The 15,723-nt window shown below is 46.1% G+C and overlaps 1 protein-coding gene across 1 annotated transcript; it reads left to right on the top strand.

Moving 5' to 3' along the window:
- The first annotated feature begins 216 nt into the window (after positions 1 to 216).
- TNFAIP3 (TNF alpha induced protein 3) lies at positions 217 to 14,887 on the top strand. The gene is made up of 9 exons (XM_059835370.1): positions 217 to 249; positions 3,592 to 3,904; positions 8,131 to 8,321; positions 8,548 to 8,695; positions 8,897 to 9,067; positions 9,793 to 9,973; positions 11,430 to 12,340; positions 13,707 to 13,939; positions 14,606 to 14,887. Exons 2-9 carry the CDS (start codon positions 3,592 to 3,594, stop codon positions 14,885 to 14,887), a joined length of 2,430 nt encoding a protein of 809 aa, XP_059691353.1. The 5' UTR covers positions 217 to 249.
- The last annotated feature ends 836 nt before the right edge of the window (positions 14,888 to 15,723 follow it).

Raw genomic sequence — 15,723 nt, 5'->3', positions numbered from 1 at the left:
TTTTTATGCGCCCGGGCGCTGAAACAGAAAGGGAAAAAAAACAAGAGGCTCGGCTCAGCCCTTCATTCCGCAGCTGCGGCGGCGGCGGCGGCAGCAGCTCCGGCGGGGAGGGGGCGGCGGAGGGAAGGGAGCCCCGGCTCGGCGGGGGTTGATGGCTCCCGAACTCGGCTGTGTCCTACCGCCCCAGCCCCGCTGCTGAGCAGGAGTTACCGGCAGGATCGACCGGAGGAGGAGCCCGCCGGCGGAGAGGTGAGCGCCGCTGCGGGCACGGGGAGGGCAGGGCAGGGCACGGCGGACCCCCAAACCGGCTTCATCTCCCCCAAACCGGCTTCATCTCCCCCATCCCGCTTGCAGGAGGGCGGCTGGGGGCACCGGGCGGGTTTGGCCGCGGTGTGTGGTCGTTTTCCGCCCGGCAGGCGCGCAGTTAGCGCTCCGCGGGGCGGCTGTGTCTTCTTCCCGGTTCGCGTTGGACACCCCTGGCCGGGCGGTGACACGGTGCCCTCCGGTGCCTGGCGCTGGCCCGGGCTGGGCGGGCCCCCGGCCCCGCGGGGGCTCAGCGGGCTCTCCGCAGCAGGTACGGCGGGGAAACCGGCGGGCGGTGGGTGTGCCGGGCTTGCTTTTAGCGCCGGCCACGGCTGGAAAAGTTGTCTGCTTTGAGCTCCTCCTGTGGAGCTGGCAGGTGGCAAGCGCGGCTGTCCTTTCCGCCTTGCACCCACTTGCTGCCGGCAGAGCAGTGAGTTTGGGAACTAAGCCGTGTAAGCCGGGCCCGTGGTGCATAGAGCACCCTCAATCCTCATCGTCTTCCTCGGAGAAGAGTGAGAATGCGCTTAGTTCTGTACCAAGCGCTCAGGCAGAGACCCACGCATAGAAATCCATGGGTGCCGAAGGTGTATGAAGCATGTTTATTTTAGTATTGTCTTAGCACTTTACAGAAAAGAGTTTACTATTGCCGTTTCTCAGTTAGAGGACAGAAGGTTAAAATAACTTTATGAAGCCACTGGCAGATCTCAGAACAGAATTCAGCTTTCCTGAGCCCAGCATCCTCAGTACTACATGTTCAGAAAGGATGCTGCCTCAGATAGCTATTTAATCATTGTTTACAGCTGTTCTTTTCTGAGAATTCGTAGTCATTACATGTCAAAAGGTTAAAGTAGTATAGCATACAGTAAAGCACAGTACAGTATGAACTGATCCAATTGTAGCTGAGCTTTCTGTTCTTTAAATCTCTAGCTTAGGTGGTTATTGAGTTCTGCTTGTTTCATCACGTTGTTTTTGAAAATAAGGGTTGCTCAGCTTTTGCCTTGATTGACATTTAATGACCGTAAATAGCGTAGACAGTAATCTCCATGTGAGGAGGGGAAAATATGCCTGTAGAATATGATCTTGACTAATATAGTTTCAGTGAATGCTTCTGTAAGATCAGTACTTTTTGTTACTTAAAGCTGGAAATAACCATTTCAAGGGTCCATGCCGGTAGTTCTTAATCATGTGATTAGTCTTTATTCATGTAAAATAATCCCATTGACTCAATGGTTCTACTTACATAAGTAAGGAATTCAGTATTTTGGTCATCTCGGAGCAAACTATAGCTGTGGTTATTAAACAGATTAATAAGGGTTTGTTTATATTTCATTTCTTAAATCGTCCATACATTTAAATATAGGATTACATAAATCGCACATGTAAAACTGTATTGGTGGGGGGAGAGGATGAGAAAATGTGTTACTTCCATTTTAAGGCTGTATGTTGGTGGGGGAATGATAGGAATATGCCATCTTTATCACTTAAAGGAAAGCTTTTCCGTGTATTGCAAGATGTGACAGCTCTGAGCCCTGTTCCTACTGCTCTTACAGGAGCAGAGGAAACGCTGTGTGAATGACATTGCCTGGGCTGAGCAGAAAGGACTTTGCAGCATCTCGTGTTTCACCTGCCTCTATTTAGGGCTTGACAGAATGGCCACTGAGTCTCTCCATCAGTTGGTTCTTGGAGAGGTTATAGGGGGCAGCTCTCGGCAGCAGGAGTTTGAGGTCCTTTCTTACCCTGGCAGGGTCCTTTCCAGCGCTCTGGCTGGGCGGCTGGAGGTGGATGTCACCAATGGAAGTGTCCGGGTGAAGAGAAGACAGCAGCTGGTTCCCTGCAGGGAAGGATGTGCTTAAGTCCTTCTGTGCAAGAGTGGTCTTCCGCCCCCATAGACCTGGGAGTTCCTTCCCGGACAGTCTGTGAGGTTGTAGTCCTTCTTCTTCTCTCTCTGGCCCTCCAGACCTCCCATCTCCATGAGAAAACTTCCTAATAGTTGCATAAATCAGTTTTCAGTTGCTTCTTGTCTCCCTGTACTTGGCAAGGTATATATCCAGACCTTGAGTTACGCTTATGACTTAATATTTGTCCCTAGGTTCATAATCACAATGATGGGCTCTCCTAATGTGACTGGCTGTAGTTTAAACATGTTAGGCATGCATACCTTTATTTGTCTTAATAGAAATTTTGCTTTGTTTTTAAACAGAGCAGTAATGCACATGGACAGCATGGAGAGTCTCTCCATATAAAAATAGGTTGTTGGTGGTGTTACTCTAGCTAACGGGAGTTTTGAGGGATGTGGTCCCTACGTTTGGCTCTAGCTAGCCACAAAGTTAGTGTGCTCTGAATAAGTATTTCAGAGAGTATAGGCAGTTTGAGGTTATGGGGTTTTTTTGTTCTTCCTGCTGTAGCCCATGAGGCCAGAGCTACTGAAGAAAGGGATGCAGGGCAGCAAACATTACATGTGCCACTGTGGAAAAATATTGGGGGTTTTGAGCCAAGTGGAAATGCTTTTTCAGCTATGTTGACTTACCGGTGAGTAATAGCGGCACCGCAGTGTGCACCCCCACACGCAGCACAAGCACCTTTGTGCAGTAGCTCTACCGCTCACAAAATATAAGGAGCCTCAAGAAGAGTAACATAAGTCTGTCTTTGAGTGCTTGCTCTGCTACAAATTCCTCATTTGCCATCTTCGGCCACCGTAAGTATGGGACAGATACTAGCATGGCATTGTAATTCTTGGGGCTCTTTTTGTACTGTACCAAGCATCACTTCTCAGAATGTATGGGCTGCGGAAATCTGAAATGGTCATTATCTGCTTTTTTTGGCATGTCATCAAAACAAAAGCTTGAAACGTGCTGAAAGTTCAGCAAGTTCATATGGGATTACGCTGTGCAATTATCAATTAGTCAAGTTTCCAGGATAATTTTCCCTTCCCTTGATCTTGCCTTCTTTTATCCTTACTTTGATTTAAATGCTTTTTTTGGAACGATGATGCAATTTCCTTAGGTATGAATAAATTCTCTTTAATAGCTCAGTAAATGATAGCAGTAAATGATCGGAACAAGCTGGTCAGTGTCTGTATCTGAGTAATGCAGAGAGGCTGGTGAATATAAGCTTTAAAAACCATCATCTATATAAGGCTCAGTGGACTGCATCCTCTGTGTGCTCATTTTAGGCAAAACTGCAGCCAGAATCCTGCCCCTGAAAGTGCCTTCTCAATCTCTGCAGAAGTGATAGTGCTATGATGCAAGGACACTAACATGCCAATAAAAGGAGCCTTTTTCATTTCAGATGTCTTCTAGAAACATGGCTGGCCAACACATCCTTCCTCAAGCTTTTTATCAGAGCAATATGCTGAAAGCCATGAAGATTAGAGAGAGGACACCTGAAGATCTGGTCAAACCACCCAGTGGAATAATTCACCACTTCAGGACTATGCACAGATACACCATAGAAATGTTCAGAATGTGCCAGTTTTGTCCTCAGTTTCGGGAAACACTTCAGAAGGCGCTGACTGACCAGGCAACCCAGACTTCGCTGGAGCGCCAGAGGAAGCTCAACTGGTGCATGGAAGTTCGGAGACTTGTCCCTTTGAAGACTAATGGTAAGTTATGAGCAGGTCTTTGCGATTGCATTAAAACGGGTAATACAAATGTAGCACCTTTATTAATAGCATCTGAGTTCACGTTACTGAAAAAGAAGCGCACGGATTTAAAAACGTGGTGCCTTTCAATCTTAGTTTTGTAAACTAAAATTCTTTCCACATGATGTACTGTCCTGAGGCTGTAGCAGTCCCCTGCCCATATCACAGTATTATGAATAGCCTGAAAATTTCACGGATATTTTCATCATATCAGTAACCTGTGACATGTCAGAGTAAAATACCAGGCGGGAACCCTGACTTGCAACCCATCGCCTTTCTGTGAATCCGACTCTGCTATGTGTCAGCTGCCTTGTCAGAAGTGCCGAATGGCCCTTAAAGCCAGGCAAGAGGAGACTTCAGATGCTTTGGGTGATGGGGATGCATTCCCGGGTATATTTAGCAGAAGTTAATATCCTGCCATAAGCCCTGCCGTTGTAGCTGGTAGGCAAGGTTCACTTGCTGATCCAGCTTTAACAGCAGTGCTGGAGGGAGCGTCCTGGACTTGGAGCCTCTGGGAACCTGACCTTGCTGGCCCTGGAGTCAGCGACCCGTACCCGGCCGGCTCCCTCATCCTCAGCTACCTGCTGGGGTTTGCCAGCTCTTGCCCTCCCTCGGGGCTCACCAGTAGCTCCCGTGTGTGTGAATGACAGCCATCTTTGTGCAACACAATGGTTTGCAGTGCCCTTTTTTTCCAAGGGTCAGTGCCGGTTTTAGGACTTGGCTTTAGGGTTACTTCGTGTGTATTGCATCAAGCGCTATAAATGAAAAGGTACAGCAGTAGTGCAGAGATGTCTCGAATAGGGTGCATGTGTCCACAGGTCCCAAGCAGGAAACTTTTGCACATGACTCTAAGAGTCGCTGGGCATTTCACATTCAGTGGAGGAAAGATTGTGTAAGATTGTGACTTACAGTCACGCAGCTGCAAACTTGGATTTAGGATTCCCTAAAACTGGGAAGGTAGACTGGGACAGTGAAGACTCCAAGAGCATGGAAAATACATATTCTTTGCTCAGGGAGCAGATGACACTGGTTATAGAAACACTGGGTGGGTGGACCTGCAGCCTCGTTGAAGTCCTTACGTTATGTTCTGTGGCTGCTTCTTTTCATATCAGTTTATATACACATTGCCCTTATCTTCCTAGTCCACATTCTTCCCTTCCCAAGTCCTACCGTATTTCTCAGTCAGATTGCACACAGCTGTGTTGTACAGAAGCCATAAAAATAGAACCGCCGTGTAGATGTCACTGCCCCAGCCTAGAAGAGTCTGATCCTAATGTGCATTTCTGTAAGTGTCATAGAGGCACTGACCTTCTGGTGGGCTTTTGTGGGCTGCCTCTGCACATGTATAAAATTCTCATGACTGTAATTAGGCTGTGCATGGAGATCATGTAGTCTTGAACTTCCAAAATGACTCGAGTTGCAGCTAGGGCAGGCAGCACTTTGCAGGTACTAGGAAGGTAGCGTGACTCCAAGTGTTACATCTTCAAAACTTCACCCCAGGAGATACGCTCTAACAGATTTACTAGGAAAATGGACAACCTGTGTAATTTTTGCCCAGGGCAAAGAGCAACAGTTGTAGAATCCCCCATCTCCTGTTAATACGAGTCCTGCAGGGGTTAACACTGCCTGGACAGGCCTTTCTTGCTGACAACACTATTCAGTAACTGTGACCTCTTGCCTTATCTCATGACTGTTGGCCAGTGTTACAAATGGCCACAATTTGTGGACTGGGGACTTGGATCCCATCCGTGAGCAGGCGCACCAATATACAAGATGCTGAAATATCAGGGCAGGTTGAGGGAAGGCAACGCAAGGGCTTGGTTTGTGGTCCCCTTGTACCCCGTGCAGCCAATGAACACAGCTTCAGTTCTGTGCTTTAGGGTCATTAAGTGCATGAGTAGAAGGAGTGGCTTTGGGAACCTGTGGTTTATGCAAAGTAGTCGCAGCGAGGGACCTTTGCAGGAGAGAAGACGGTAGACTGGACTGAAGGAGAGGATCCCTGACAGAAGGGACAGAAGCCTGGAGGAGCCCTGTATTATCCCAGAAAATAACATGGTTTTGCTTTTTTTTTCTCCCACGTGGCATGAAGAATATTTTTTAAAGCATTTAGCTGCTTAACCCATAGATGTGGGAGGAATATATTAATTCTTTCAGTCAATGGTGGACTTTCTTTGGAAAATTCTTGGGTTTTTTTCTGATGAAGATTGTAGTTGTTGAAAACAGAGAAAGCATCTCCTGTAGGATCTTTCGATGTATATTTTACCTAATATGTATATGAGTTTGTGGAGTGGTGGGGTTTTTTTAATTAAAAAAGCCCTTTTGAATCACCACACATTTCTTTGCAGACGTGCAAATGAAGGATAGAAGGAAAGAAGTAGGAGGTATAAAAATCGAAACTTTTTTTTTTTTTTTTAAATTTAAAAATTCCAGCATCTATTGGCTGTAGAGATTTCACTTGTATAATGAATCGGCATTCATTCCAGCTCACCCAACCACACCCCTCGGGAAAGTCCGAGGGAGGCTTTGCTGCTCAGCGTGCGCGCCACAGAACAAAAAGTACAACTGTTGCTCAATTGCTAGTCAAACGGCACGGGGGAATTCCAAGTGCTGTGTAAGGAATTTTGGGCAATGCTTCTCAATAAAGAACTGAGAGTGAGCTCTCAGAGACAGAGAGAGAGAAAAAAAATCTTATCTTTGCTCTAGATTTTGCAAAGGGAAAATTTTAATGGGATTAATATGTCATCTTTCTTGGTCAGAAGGAAACCCAGTCAGTTTTTCTGTCTGATATGTTGTTCCCTGATTTTTGAGCTCAAGTAAGCAGCCTGCAGACTTGAAGTAAGCTTTGCAAGACAGCATTCAGAGACCAGAAGGCAGTTGCAGGGACCTGATATGCACTGAGTCCATAGCAATTTATGAAGTGCTAAGTAGATGTCAAATGGTATCTTTTTTCAGGTTCTGGGGTCTTGTAGGTTTTTCTCTGCAGTTCCGTAGAAAAAGTAGTAAAAGTGTTCACAAATGGTGTACTTGAGCTCATAAGGCGTGTGGCAAACTGGGTTTAAGTCTTCTGTGGGTTTTCTTTGGGTGAGGTTTTTTTTCCACATGAGAAAAATGTGGTAGCTTTACCATGGTTGATGTCCTCTATTCCAAGGAAATTGCTGTGATTTCTTAGCATTTGGTGAATCTGTTTACCACTGTAGTAAACACCGGACCTAGTTTTGAATCTGAGGATATGACAGTAATGATTCTTGATGTCTCCCTTTCAAGGGAGACATCCCCTTTTGAAGAAGATGGCTAGAGATAAAATTTGAAACCCAGCCATAGGCATGCTTTGTCACACCTTTTAATTAAGCTAGTTAACTCCTCTGATTCTTGGTTTCCTCCCCTCTGAAATTCCTACCTGTAGAGTAAAGAGGACTTTTTCAATGCAAGAAGTGTGTCTAAATGAAAATCGAATCAATATGGTTTTCATTTATTTAGTTTTAATTTTGTATTTTAGAAAAACAACCCTCTAAATAAAACTTTTAGCAGCACAGCATAATATCAGTTCTGAGAGGAAGGCAAGAGGTGTTCCTACAATTGCTTTATGTAAATCACCTACTCTTCCTTTTCTGTCTCTTTTTTTTTTCATTTTATTTTATTACAATTCCTCCGTTAAGCACAGCCAAGTGCCAAGCCTTTCAATGCAGTGCTTGTCAGGGGATGTGAGGCTTGGTGTTACTATAGTATTTTCTTAGTGGTTTCCATTACCTCTACCCTGTGCCATCAGGTGTATATTTGTATAAACCTTGTTGAGGGAGATTTACACATTCTTTTGTAATTTTAAGTTGACTTTGTTGTGTTTAAAAGCTATTTCAACTGTATCTGACATTTGCAGTCGACCCCAAAATTTAGTTTATGATATCAATCAAAGTTAAGTAAGATAGATAAGGGGCAGGCTTCCCACCATTGCTGAATGACAGCTTAACACCAACCGGTGAAGGGAGAGAACCAGTAGCGAGGGGACTTTCTTCCTGTCTGTGAGCAGAGAGCTCATACCTGTGGTCTTCTTGTTAAAACCTTTCTGTCCGAGGCTTAGAGAGAAGCACACAGGGAATATGGATATGCACAGCATAATTCTACACCCATGCACTTGTGGGGTTTTATTTAAGTAGCCATTTAAAAATAATGTACTCTTTCTGTTTTTGCAGGTGATGGAAATTGCCTCATGCATGCTGCATCACAGTACATGTGGGGTATTGAAGATATCGACCTCGTCTTAAGAAAAACATTGTTTAGCGCACTCAGGGAGATTGACACACAGAACTTCAAGCTCCGCTGGCAGCGGGAGGCTATTAAATCCCAGGAGTTTGTAGAAACAGGACTCCACTATGACACCCGGGTAAGGTGGCCTGAGGGAATCATGCTGTTTTCTGAGTGCTCATCACCGTTGCCTTGCTGATTTTGTTTGCTTTTTGGCTTCATGGATTCTGCTGTTAGTGGAGAGCAGAAATAGTCTTCCTCTGGAGGAAATGGGAAAATACGATTATTTTGAGCACAGTGGTGCTGCAGTTGGTTCCTGACCTCTGTGTCTTTGAACCATTGCTGATGGATGTTTCTTTCCTCAGAATTGGGAGGAGGAGTGGGAATACCTCATTGAAATGACCTCCCCTGAAACATCTGGGGCTCGAAACAGGCTTCCATATAATGCACTGGAAGAAATCCACATCTTCATCCTTGCTAACATCCTCAGAAGGCCAGTCATTGTCCTTGCAGGTGAGTTGTCCGGACAGCCACCTCACCGTGTTACTCTGTGCTGTGTTAGTAATCTTACTTTGATACTTGTTGTTTTCAGGTAGATGCATTTCAGAATGGGGCATTTTCAGCAATTGTTCTAAAACCCTCAGAATATGTTTTCTCTTGCCTGTAGCACACTTATTTGTGTTTATTTGTGTTTTCTTCTTCTTTCTTATGCAGATAAAGTGGTGAGAAGTTTAGAATCAGGCTCCAGTTTTGCTCCTCTGAACGTTGGTGGTATTTACTTGCCTCTGCTTTGGCCAGCTGAAGAATGCTACAGATACCCCATTGTGCTTGGCTATGATAATATGCATTTCACACCGCTAGTGACTCTGAAGGACAGTGGGCCAGGTATTTTTCAAGTACCTTGTTTAGTATTTATGTAGCTTCTTCAATACCGTCATGCTGATAAAGCATTTAAAATATAATCTGATTTAGATTTGCATTTCAAAAGTTAAAATAAATGTAAAAGATTCCTTTGGAATACGTGCTTCAAATGTGAGCAGAAACAGTTTTGACTATAAATTTGAATAGAAACTAAAGGTTGTCTTCAAAATACTGGTTGAAAGTAGAGTACAACTCCCCTGCTTGCAGGCTGACATCAGTCAAAGGGCGGCCTCTGCTTCATTGTGTTCTGGCCTCCTTTCCACGCACCATCATAAGAAGCTTCGAAGGACATGGTCTCACAGCGGTGTACCACTGTCTGGCAGGGATAATGAGACATATGCTTTGCCATTTTTAATGCATCTCTTCTGAATGGATAGCAGTTCTCTAAGTCCAGGCTAGGGCATCATCCCGTGGAATAGTATAACAAACTAAGATCTACAATGCTGCCCACGCCGAGAAGAAACTTTCTATGGGGACATTAAAACTCCCGTGGGATGGGGCTAGGTTTGTGGTGCAGACATGTCTGTGTCCTCCCCCAGTGGCACTGTTTAGAAACCAGTTGCTCTGGCCAGCCATTCTCTTCTCTCTCCAAAATTCAGCAGCAGTGGTGACATCTCTGTGTTGCATCTTGTGGTTACTCCTGCCTAGTAACATGTATAAATATGCTAACCCATCTTGTTTCCCCGCAGAAATCCGGGCTGTCCCTCTGGTCACCAGTGAACGAGGCAGATTTGAGGACTTGAGCGTGCACTTTCTGACAGATGCAGAGGAGAGGGAGAAAGAGCAGCTGCTAAAAGACTACTTGATAGTGATAGAAATTCCAGTGCAAGGCTGGGATCATGGTACAACTCATCTAATTAATGCTGCGAAGTGAGTGTCATCCCCGTTTCCTCGAAGTTATCTTGTTTACGGTGGTGGGAGAAGCCAGGCAGCCCAGTGTGCTCTTTCCGTCTTTCCTTCCTTCCACAGTAGCACATGTATTTACCCTCTGCAACGTGAAATAATGGCATTACTGCTGACATGCTTTAAAGCGGTATGAGCCCAAGCCAGTCTCAAATCTAAAGGCAAAAATGTCTTAGACTTAGGAGACTGAAACTAATATTTTGGAAGAGTAAACCCAATGGATTAGTTTCACTGACTTTTAGGTTACAGGGGAGGGTGGCTGAAAAGTGGCTAATCCCAGGAGCTAGTTAGACCGAACTCTTGTGCTGTAGTAAGGGCACATTGCATAAAGGGCATTTGGTGTAATTTTGGCTGCCCTAGGGAAAGTACTTGGTATGTTCTTAGCACAGATGCCTTGATGCCCTGGGCTGTTGCAGTGCGGCAGTAGGCAGGAAGCTGTGGCCGGTGGAGGAACCGGCATCTGTGCTCGTCCCCCTGACGGTTGAGCATCAGTAACGTGCGGGGGGCAGCTGGCGGCACCCATCCGCTTCTCACATTCAGGGGTCGCTGGCAGCGGTGTCCGCCCAGCCTCTTCATCACTGTGGGAGGGAAGCGACTCCCTGTGTTCTCTGTCTCTACTTCCATTACCACACAAGGAGTAGTGGTTTGGGAGCCTTGAAAATTGAAGTCCTCCTGCCCAAAGGATATATGCGTATGTAAAAAGTAGCAGTCCAGCTTCCCTAGTCCCACTGCATGGATGTGTTCCTGAGTGTTACCGGTAGTGCTAGCTCCTCATCCTCCCAACTGTGGCATGGTGAAGCTCTGGTGTGGGGATTTCCCTGCAGTCAGGGGCAGAGTAGGGACGGTGTGATGATGCTGGCATTACACATGCCTCACTGAAGCTCTGTAGTTTGTTTGAAGAATTCCGCTGGTAGATACAGACCCAACAAGGGAAAATCAGGAGCAGATTTTGTGATAAACTTTATCATGAAATGCTGAGCCCACTGTAGGAAAGGCTTGTTCTTAGTGTGGGCTGGTGAAGAGAGGGGTCTTCCACTCTAACCTCAGCTCAGCTGAGCACTGGTGTTCAGAGGAGTTCAGGACTGGGGGGGATTTTTCTTTTCGCTTCTGAGAGATTATCCATATTCTTCCTGCAAACAGCTCTCAGACAGAAACCCTCACCTACAAAATCCTTTTAAGAATACTTCTGTTTAGCATTGTGTCAGACCATTTCTTTAGATGTGAAAGTCTCCATTTGACATCACTGAACACCTGCTTTTAAAATTATTTCCATTTACAGCAACAGTTTAACATCCTGGATCTTCTAGCTGAGTAATATGGATGTGCATTAAATCAACATTTCCTTCCTGCATTGCTTGTATTTGCCTCCACCCCCACCATCTGCCCTTTTCAACTACTGATGCAATCTTTTTTTGGCTGTCAGGTTAGATGAAGGCAACCTACCCAAAGAAATAAACCTTGTGGAAGATTACTTTCAACTGGTACAGCATGAGTACAAGAAGTGGCAAGAGAACGCTGAACCTGCTAGGAGAGAGACCTGGTCCAGGAACAGACAGGAACTGTCTTTTTCCCAGCTCTCCCTCTTACAGGTGAAATGTGAAACACCAAACTGCCCTTTCTACATGTCTGTGAACACCCAGCCCTACTGCCACGAGTGCTTTGAGCGGAGATCCCAGGGAAGCAAAGGAAGAAAGCAGACCTCCAAAGCAGCACCTGAGAAACTGAAGGCAGCTGGGTCAGGCTCCTCCCGTGGGGACGTTTGTGAACCTGGGGGATGGACATCCGAAGAGCCCGTAACAGGGCCTCGCTCCGCACCTCCGACTGCTCCAAGCCTTTTCCTATACAGCGAGACCACAGCCATGAAATGCAGGACACCAGACTGCCCCTTTACATTGAACGTGCAACACAATGGGCTTTGCGAACGCTGCTACAACTCCAGACAGCTCAGTCCTTGCAACAACTTGGATGATCGGAGACATTTAGACTATGCCACATGCAAGGTGTGCTGTCAGAAGGCCAACAGGACCTTCAACGGCATATGCAGCACTTGCTTCAAAAGGACTACAGAGCGTTCCTCAAACGGCAGCCCCGCGTTCCTGCCCACGTGCCATCAGAGATCGACGTCTGACCCTTCCCAGATCTCGCAGAGCCTCCTCCAGCACTCCTGCCATCAGGGTCCCAACAGCTGCGGCGAGGAGCCTCCGCCACCGGCGCTGCCTCCTGAGGAGAAGAGGGGAGGTAACCTCTGCAGGAAACCTGGCTGCAAGTTTTTTGGGACACTGCAGAATGAGGGCTTTTGCACGCTGTGTTTCTTTGAGTACAGGGAAAACCACGGTAAGTGGAGATGGGGTGAGCTTTGGCACACTCTGGCTGCAGATCAGCCTCCTTGAGCTATGAAGCTCTGCGCGCACTGGGTGTTAAAAGGGCAGGGGGTGACGGAAAGAGTGTGGAGCAGAAGCAGCAGTGTTGAGGAGAAGGTGCTTTTTTGGCCGTTATTATCCTGTAAAGGGGCGCATGGCCACAGTGTGGGAAATCTGTGAAATCTCTCATAAAACTTCCCCTTGGCTTTCATGGCAGCAAAACTAGCTCAAGAGAGGGTGGGTTTTGATCCCTCCCCACCGTCCACTGCAGTCATGGTTTGGTATGAATTTTGTTCACAGCTAGACAAGTTGTAGGAGTCGGTGAGGGAAATGCTATTGCATTGATGCTACTGAAAACCAGTTATGTTGGCAAGGCTTTTAAAAAGCTTGGGATGAATTTGAAGATCCGTATCCATTCTGAATGTAACAGGTGTAACACTCTGGAGTAACTACTGAAGTCACCTTGATAAGCAGAGCAAGTAGAAGTTGACTGTAGATAATGTGCTTTTATTTTGGAGTAACTTAGGAGTGTGTTGTTATGATCTACCTTGAAATCTTTCTTGGTAGTATCACGTGCATGCGTGCACATGTGTGTTTAAAGGCAGGCCTTCGGAAAGGTAATCGTCTGCGAATAAATCACAGCATGAAATCTTCATCTTTCATGCTACTGCCCTGTTACACAGACAACGAGCCCTTGGGCAGAGAGGGTGAAAGAGAGAATTATTGCATATCTCTTAAGACTGTTTCATTGCTGACAAGTGTGCCAATGCTGCGCTTTCCACATACTTTCAAATTAGGGAACTTCTATGCCAGCTTGCAATAGCTTATTTTCCAGCGTTGTTCACAAAGAAAATTTTTTCCTTCTGCTTGTAGAATATATAAGACTACTTCATGAGACTAAAAAGCCTAAGGCGCTTTTTCCCATTAAGCTCTGTGCCACTGTACTTCCATTACCCCATGCACCTGAAAGGGGGGAGGCTGAAAGGGAAGGGTCAGATAGGTCACAGATGACATGCTGAAGCCAAAGGTGAAATTCCTCTTGACTTCAGTGGGATCTAGTTTTCCCACTGAGGGCAAATTTTTTCCCAAATCAGCTGTTTCAACAGCTACCTGTATGAAGATCAGGCTGTATTAGCTTCCTTATTTATGTAACATAGAGGAAAGTGCATCAACCAAGGGGTCTCAGGATTGTCCAAACCCTATGTTTGAGGGTAGTAGATTTTATTTTTATTTTTATTTTTATTTTTTGTTTTTAAACTGGGGAGCTTTTCATAGTTGCTTTGGGCCATCACGTCTATTGGGCACATTCAAACTCCTCTTGTCCTTACTTTGCATTACAGACAGCGCTTTGCTACGCCACCAGAGGAGATCTCAGAAGAAGTCCTCGGCAGCAGGTCAGCTGGGGACCTCTGCTGCCACCTTCCGTAACACCGTGTCCTGCCAGCGGCGCGACTGCGGCACCCTGGGCAGCACGATGCTCGAAGGGTACTGCCAGAACTGCTTCATTAAAGCCCAGAACCAGCGATTTCAGGAAGCCAGGAGGACAGAAGAACAGCTGGTGAGACAGCCAGAAGTAAGTGTGAATTTCTCAAAATCTTCCTCTTGTTTAGCGCTGCATGTTTTTCTCTTGCGAGAATGACTCTGGATGCGTAGTAGAAAATTCTCAAATGACTGCATCCTAAGTATCATGGAAAGACACGCGTAGAGTATCTCATTATTTTTTCCTGCTGCAACTGAGCAGCACTCCTAAAAGCTGTTCTCAGTTTAGGGTTATCATGGCCGTGTTCAGTTTTACCTCAGCTGGGATTTCACCAGCAATTTCAGTGGAAGCAGTTGGACCAACAGTTGGTTTCCTTGCTGATCAGGGAGAGATTTTCATTCTTACCCTTAGAGCTATGCAACTGCATCAAGGGATTTAGTCTGCTTCATGTTGCCTTTTTCATTGAGCCCATTAGAGATTTTCTTTCTAACAGATTTTTTTCTTTTGGTTTGTTTTGGCCCTTTTAGAATTGAGTTACCAAAGATAAAAACCATTTTTTTCTCTAAGAAATGACAGAACTTGTGATTTTCTTTGGTAAAGCCCAACTGGGCTCTTGGTATTGTACTTTTCAGAAGAAGCATGTGTCTGCAACAGCCCCCAGTGGTTACCTATACAAACCATGAGCAGAGTTGAAAGTAAATGAAAAGCCGCTTGTGCTGCCGCCATGGCAACTGACAATGTGTTTTAACGTTTTTCAAGAGAATGGGACAGCACAGAGATTTGCAGCGAGCAGCGTTGAGTAGCCAGAAGAGACAGTGTGCTGTGGCTTCATGCAGAAACAACCTGGCCTGCAGAAGCAATGACTTGTGCCAGGAGTGCCAGCGCCTCGGTCAGCTCGCGCCGTCGGGGAGTGCCAGGGACCCAGCTGCAGAGGAGCCCCCAAAGCAACGCTGCCGAGCCCCTGCCTGTGATCACTATGGCAATGCCAAGTGCAACGGCTACTGCAATGAATGCTACCAGTTCAAACAGATCTATGGCTAGCAGAGGGGAGGAGTTGGTAAAGAACAAGAAAGCAATACTAACTACTTCCTTCACTGAAACGGTGCTATGTCCAAAACACTTAACAGTCCTGGGATTGGGAGCGTGGGGGGAAATATAAGCTGTCCACTCGTGTTTATGTTTATTCCCAAGAATGGGAATAAATATCTACTTCCTCTAAACACTGCATACAAGGACTGCTGAGAAGGGCAGGTTGCCTTTTGGACAGAGCTGTCATTCATGATTAAGCTCCTACAATGCCATATTTAATTCTTGGACTTCTCAGGAGGAAGAGTGAAGCATTGAATCCAAAGAACTTCCCAGTTCTGCCTCTTTCTCAATACCTCCCCTGCTCCTGGGCAAGGAGCCGCAGCTACTGTCAGAGGTGCAGGACCTCTTTGTGTTTGTGTACATCAGTCAGAGGCAAGTCTTTCCTGAGGGGGATCCCCCAGGACAGGCTGATGCAGCTTGCAGTTTATGTCTGAAGAAACTTGCGTTCGGTTGCCTGCATCCTTGCTGGTGTTCTTACATAGCTCGTCAAGGCGGGAGCTCCCACAGGCATTCAGGGTGTTAATGGCGAGCGGTTCTGTGTTTGCAGAGGCCTCAGGAAACTGCAGCCAAAAACAAGACCAGCAGTGGTCTGCTCCTTTAACATGCTTAACCTAACCAGCATTTAGATCCTTTCCCAAATCCCAAGACAGCTGGAAAGACAGGTGATTATAGAAACAACTTTCATGAGCATATGCATATGATGGGAAAACTGAATCCTGCTGTTCCCCACTCGTATGGAAGGAATTGCCTCCAACAGACAAAAAAACCCCAAAGCCCTTTGTCTTCAT

The sequence above is a fragment of the Gavia stellata genome, chromosome 2 (genome assembly GCF_030936135.1).
Source record: "Gavia stellata isolate bGavSte3 chromosome 2, bGavSte3.hap2, whole genome shotgun sequence".
Lineage (NCBI taxonomy): Eukaryota > Metazoa > Chordata > Aves > Gaviiformes > Gaviidae > Gavia > Gavia stellata.
Note: the sequence above shows the minus strand (reverse complement) of the source record. Positions and strands in the feature narration are given on the sequence as shown.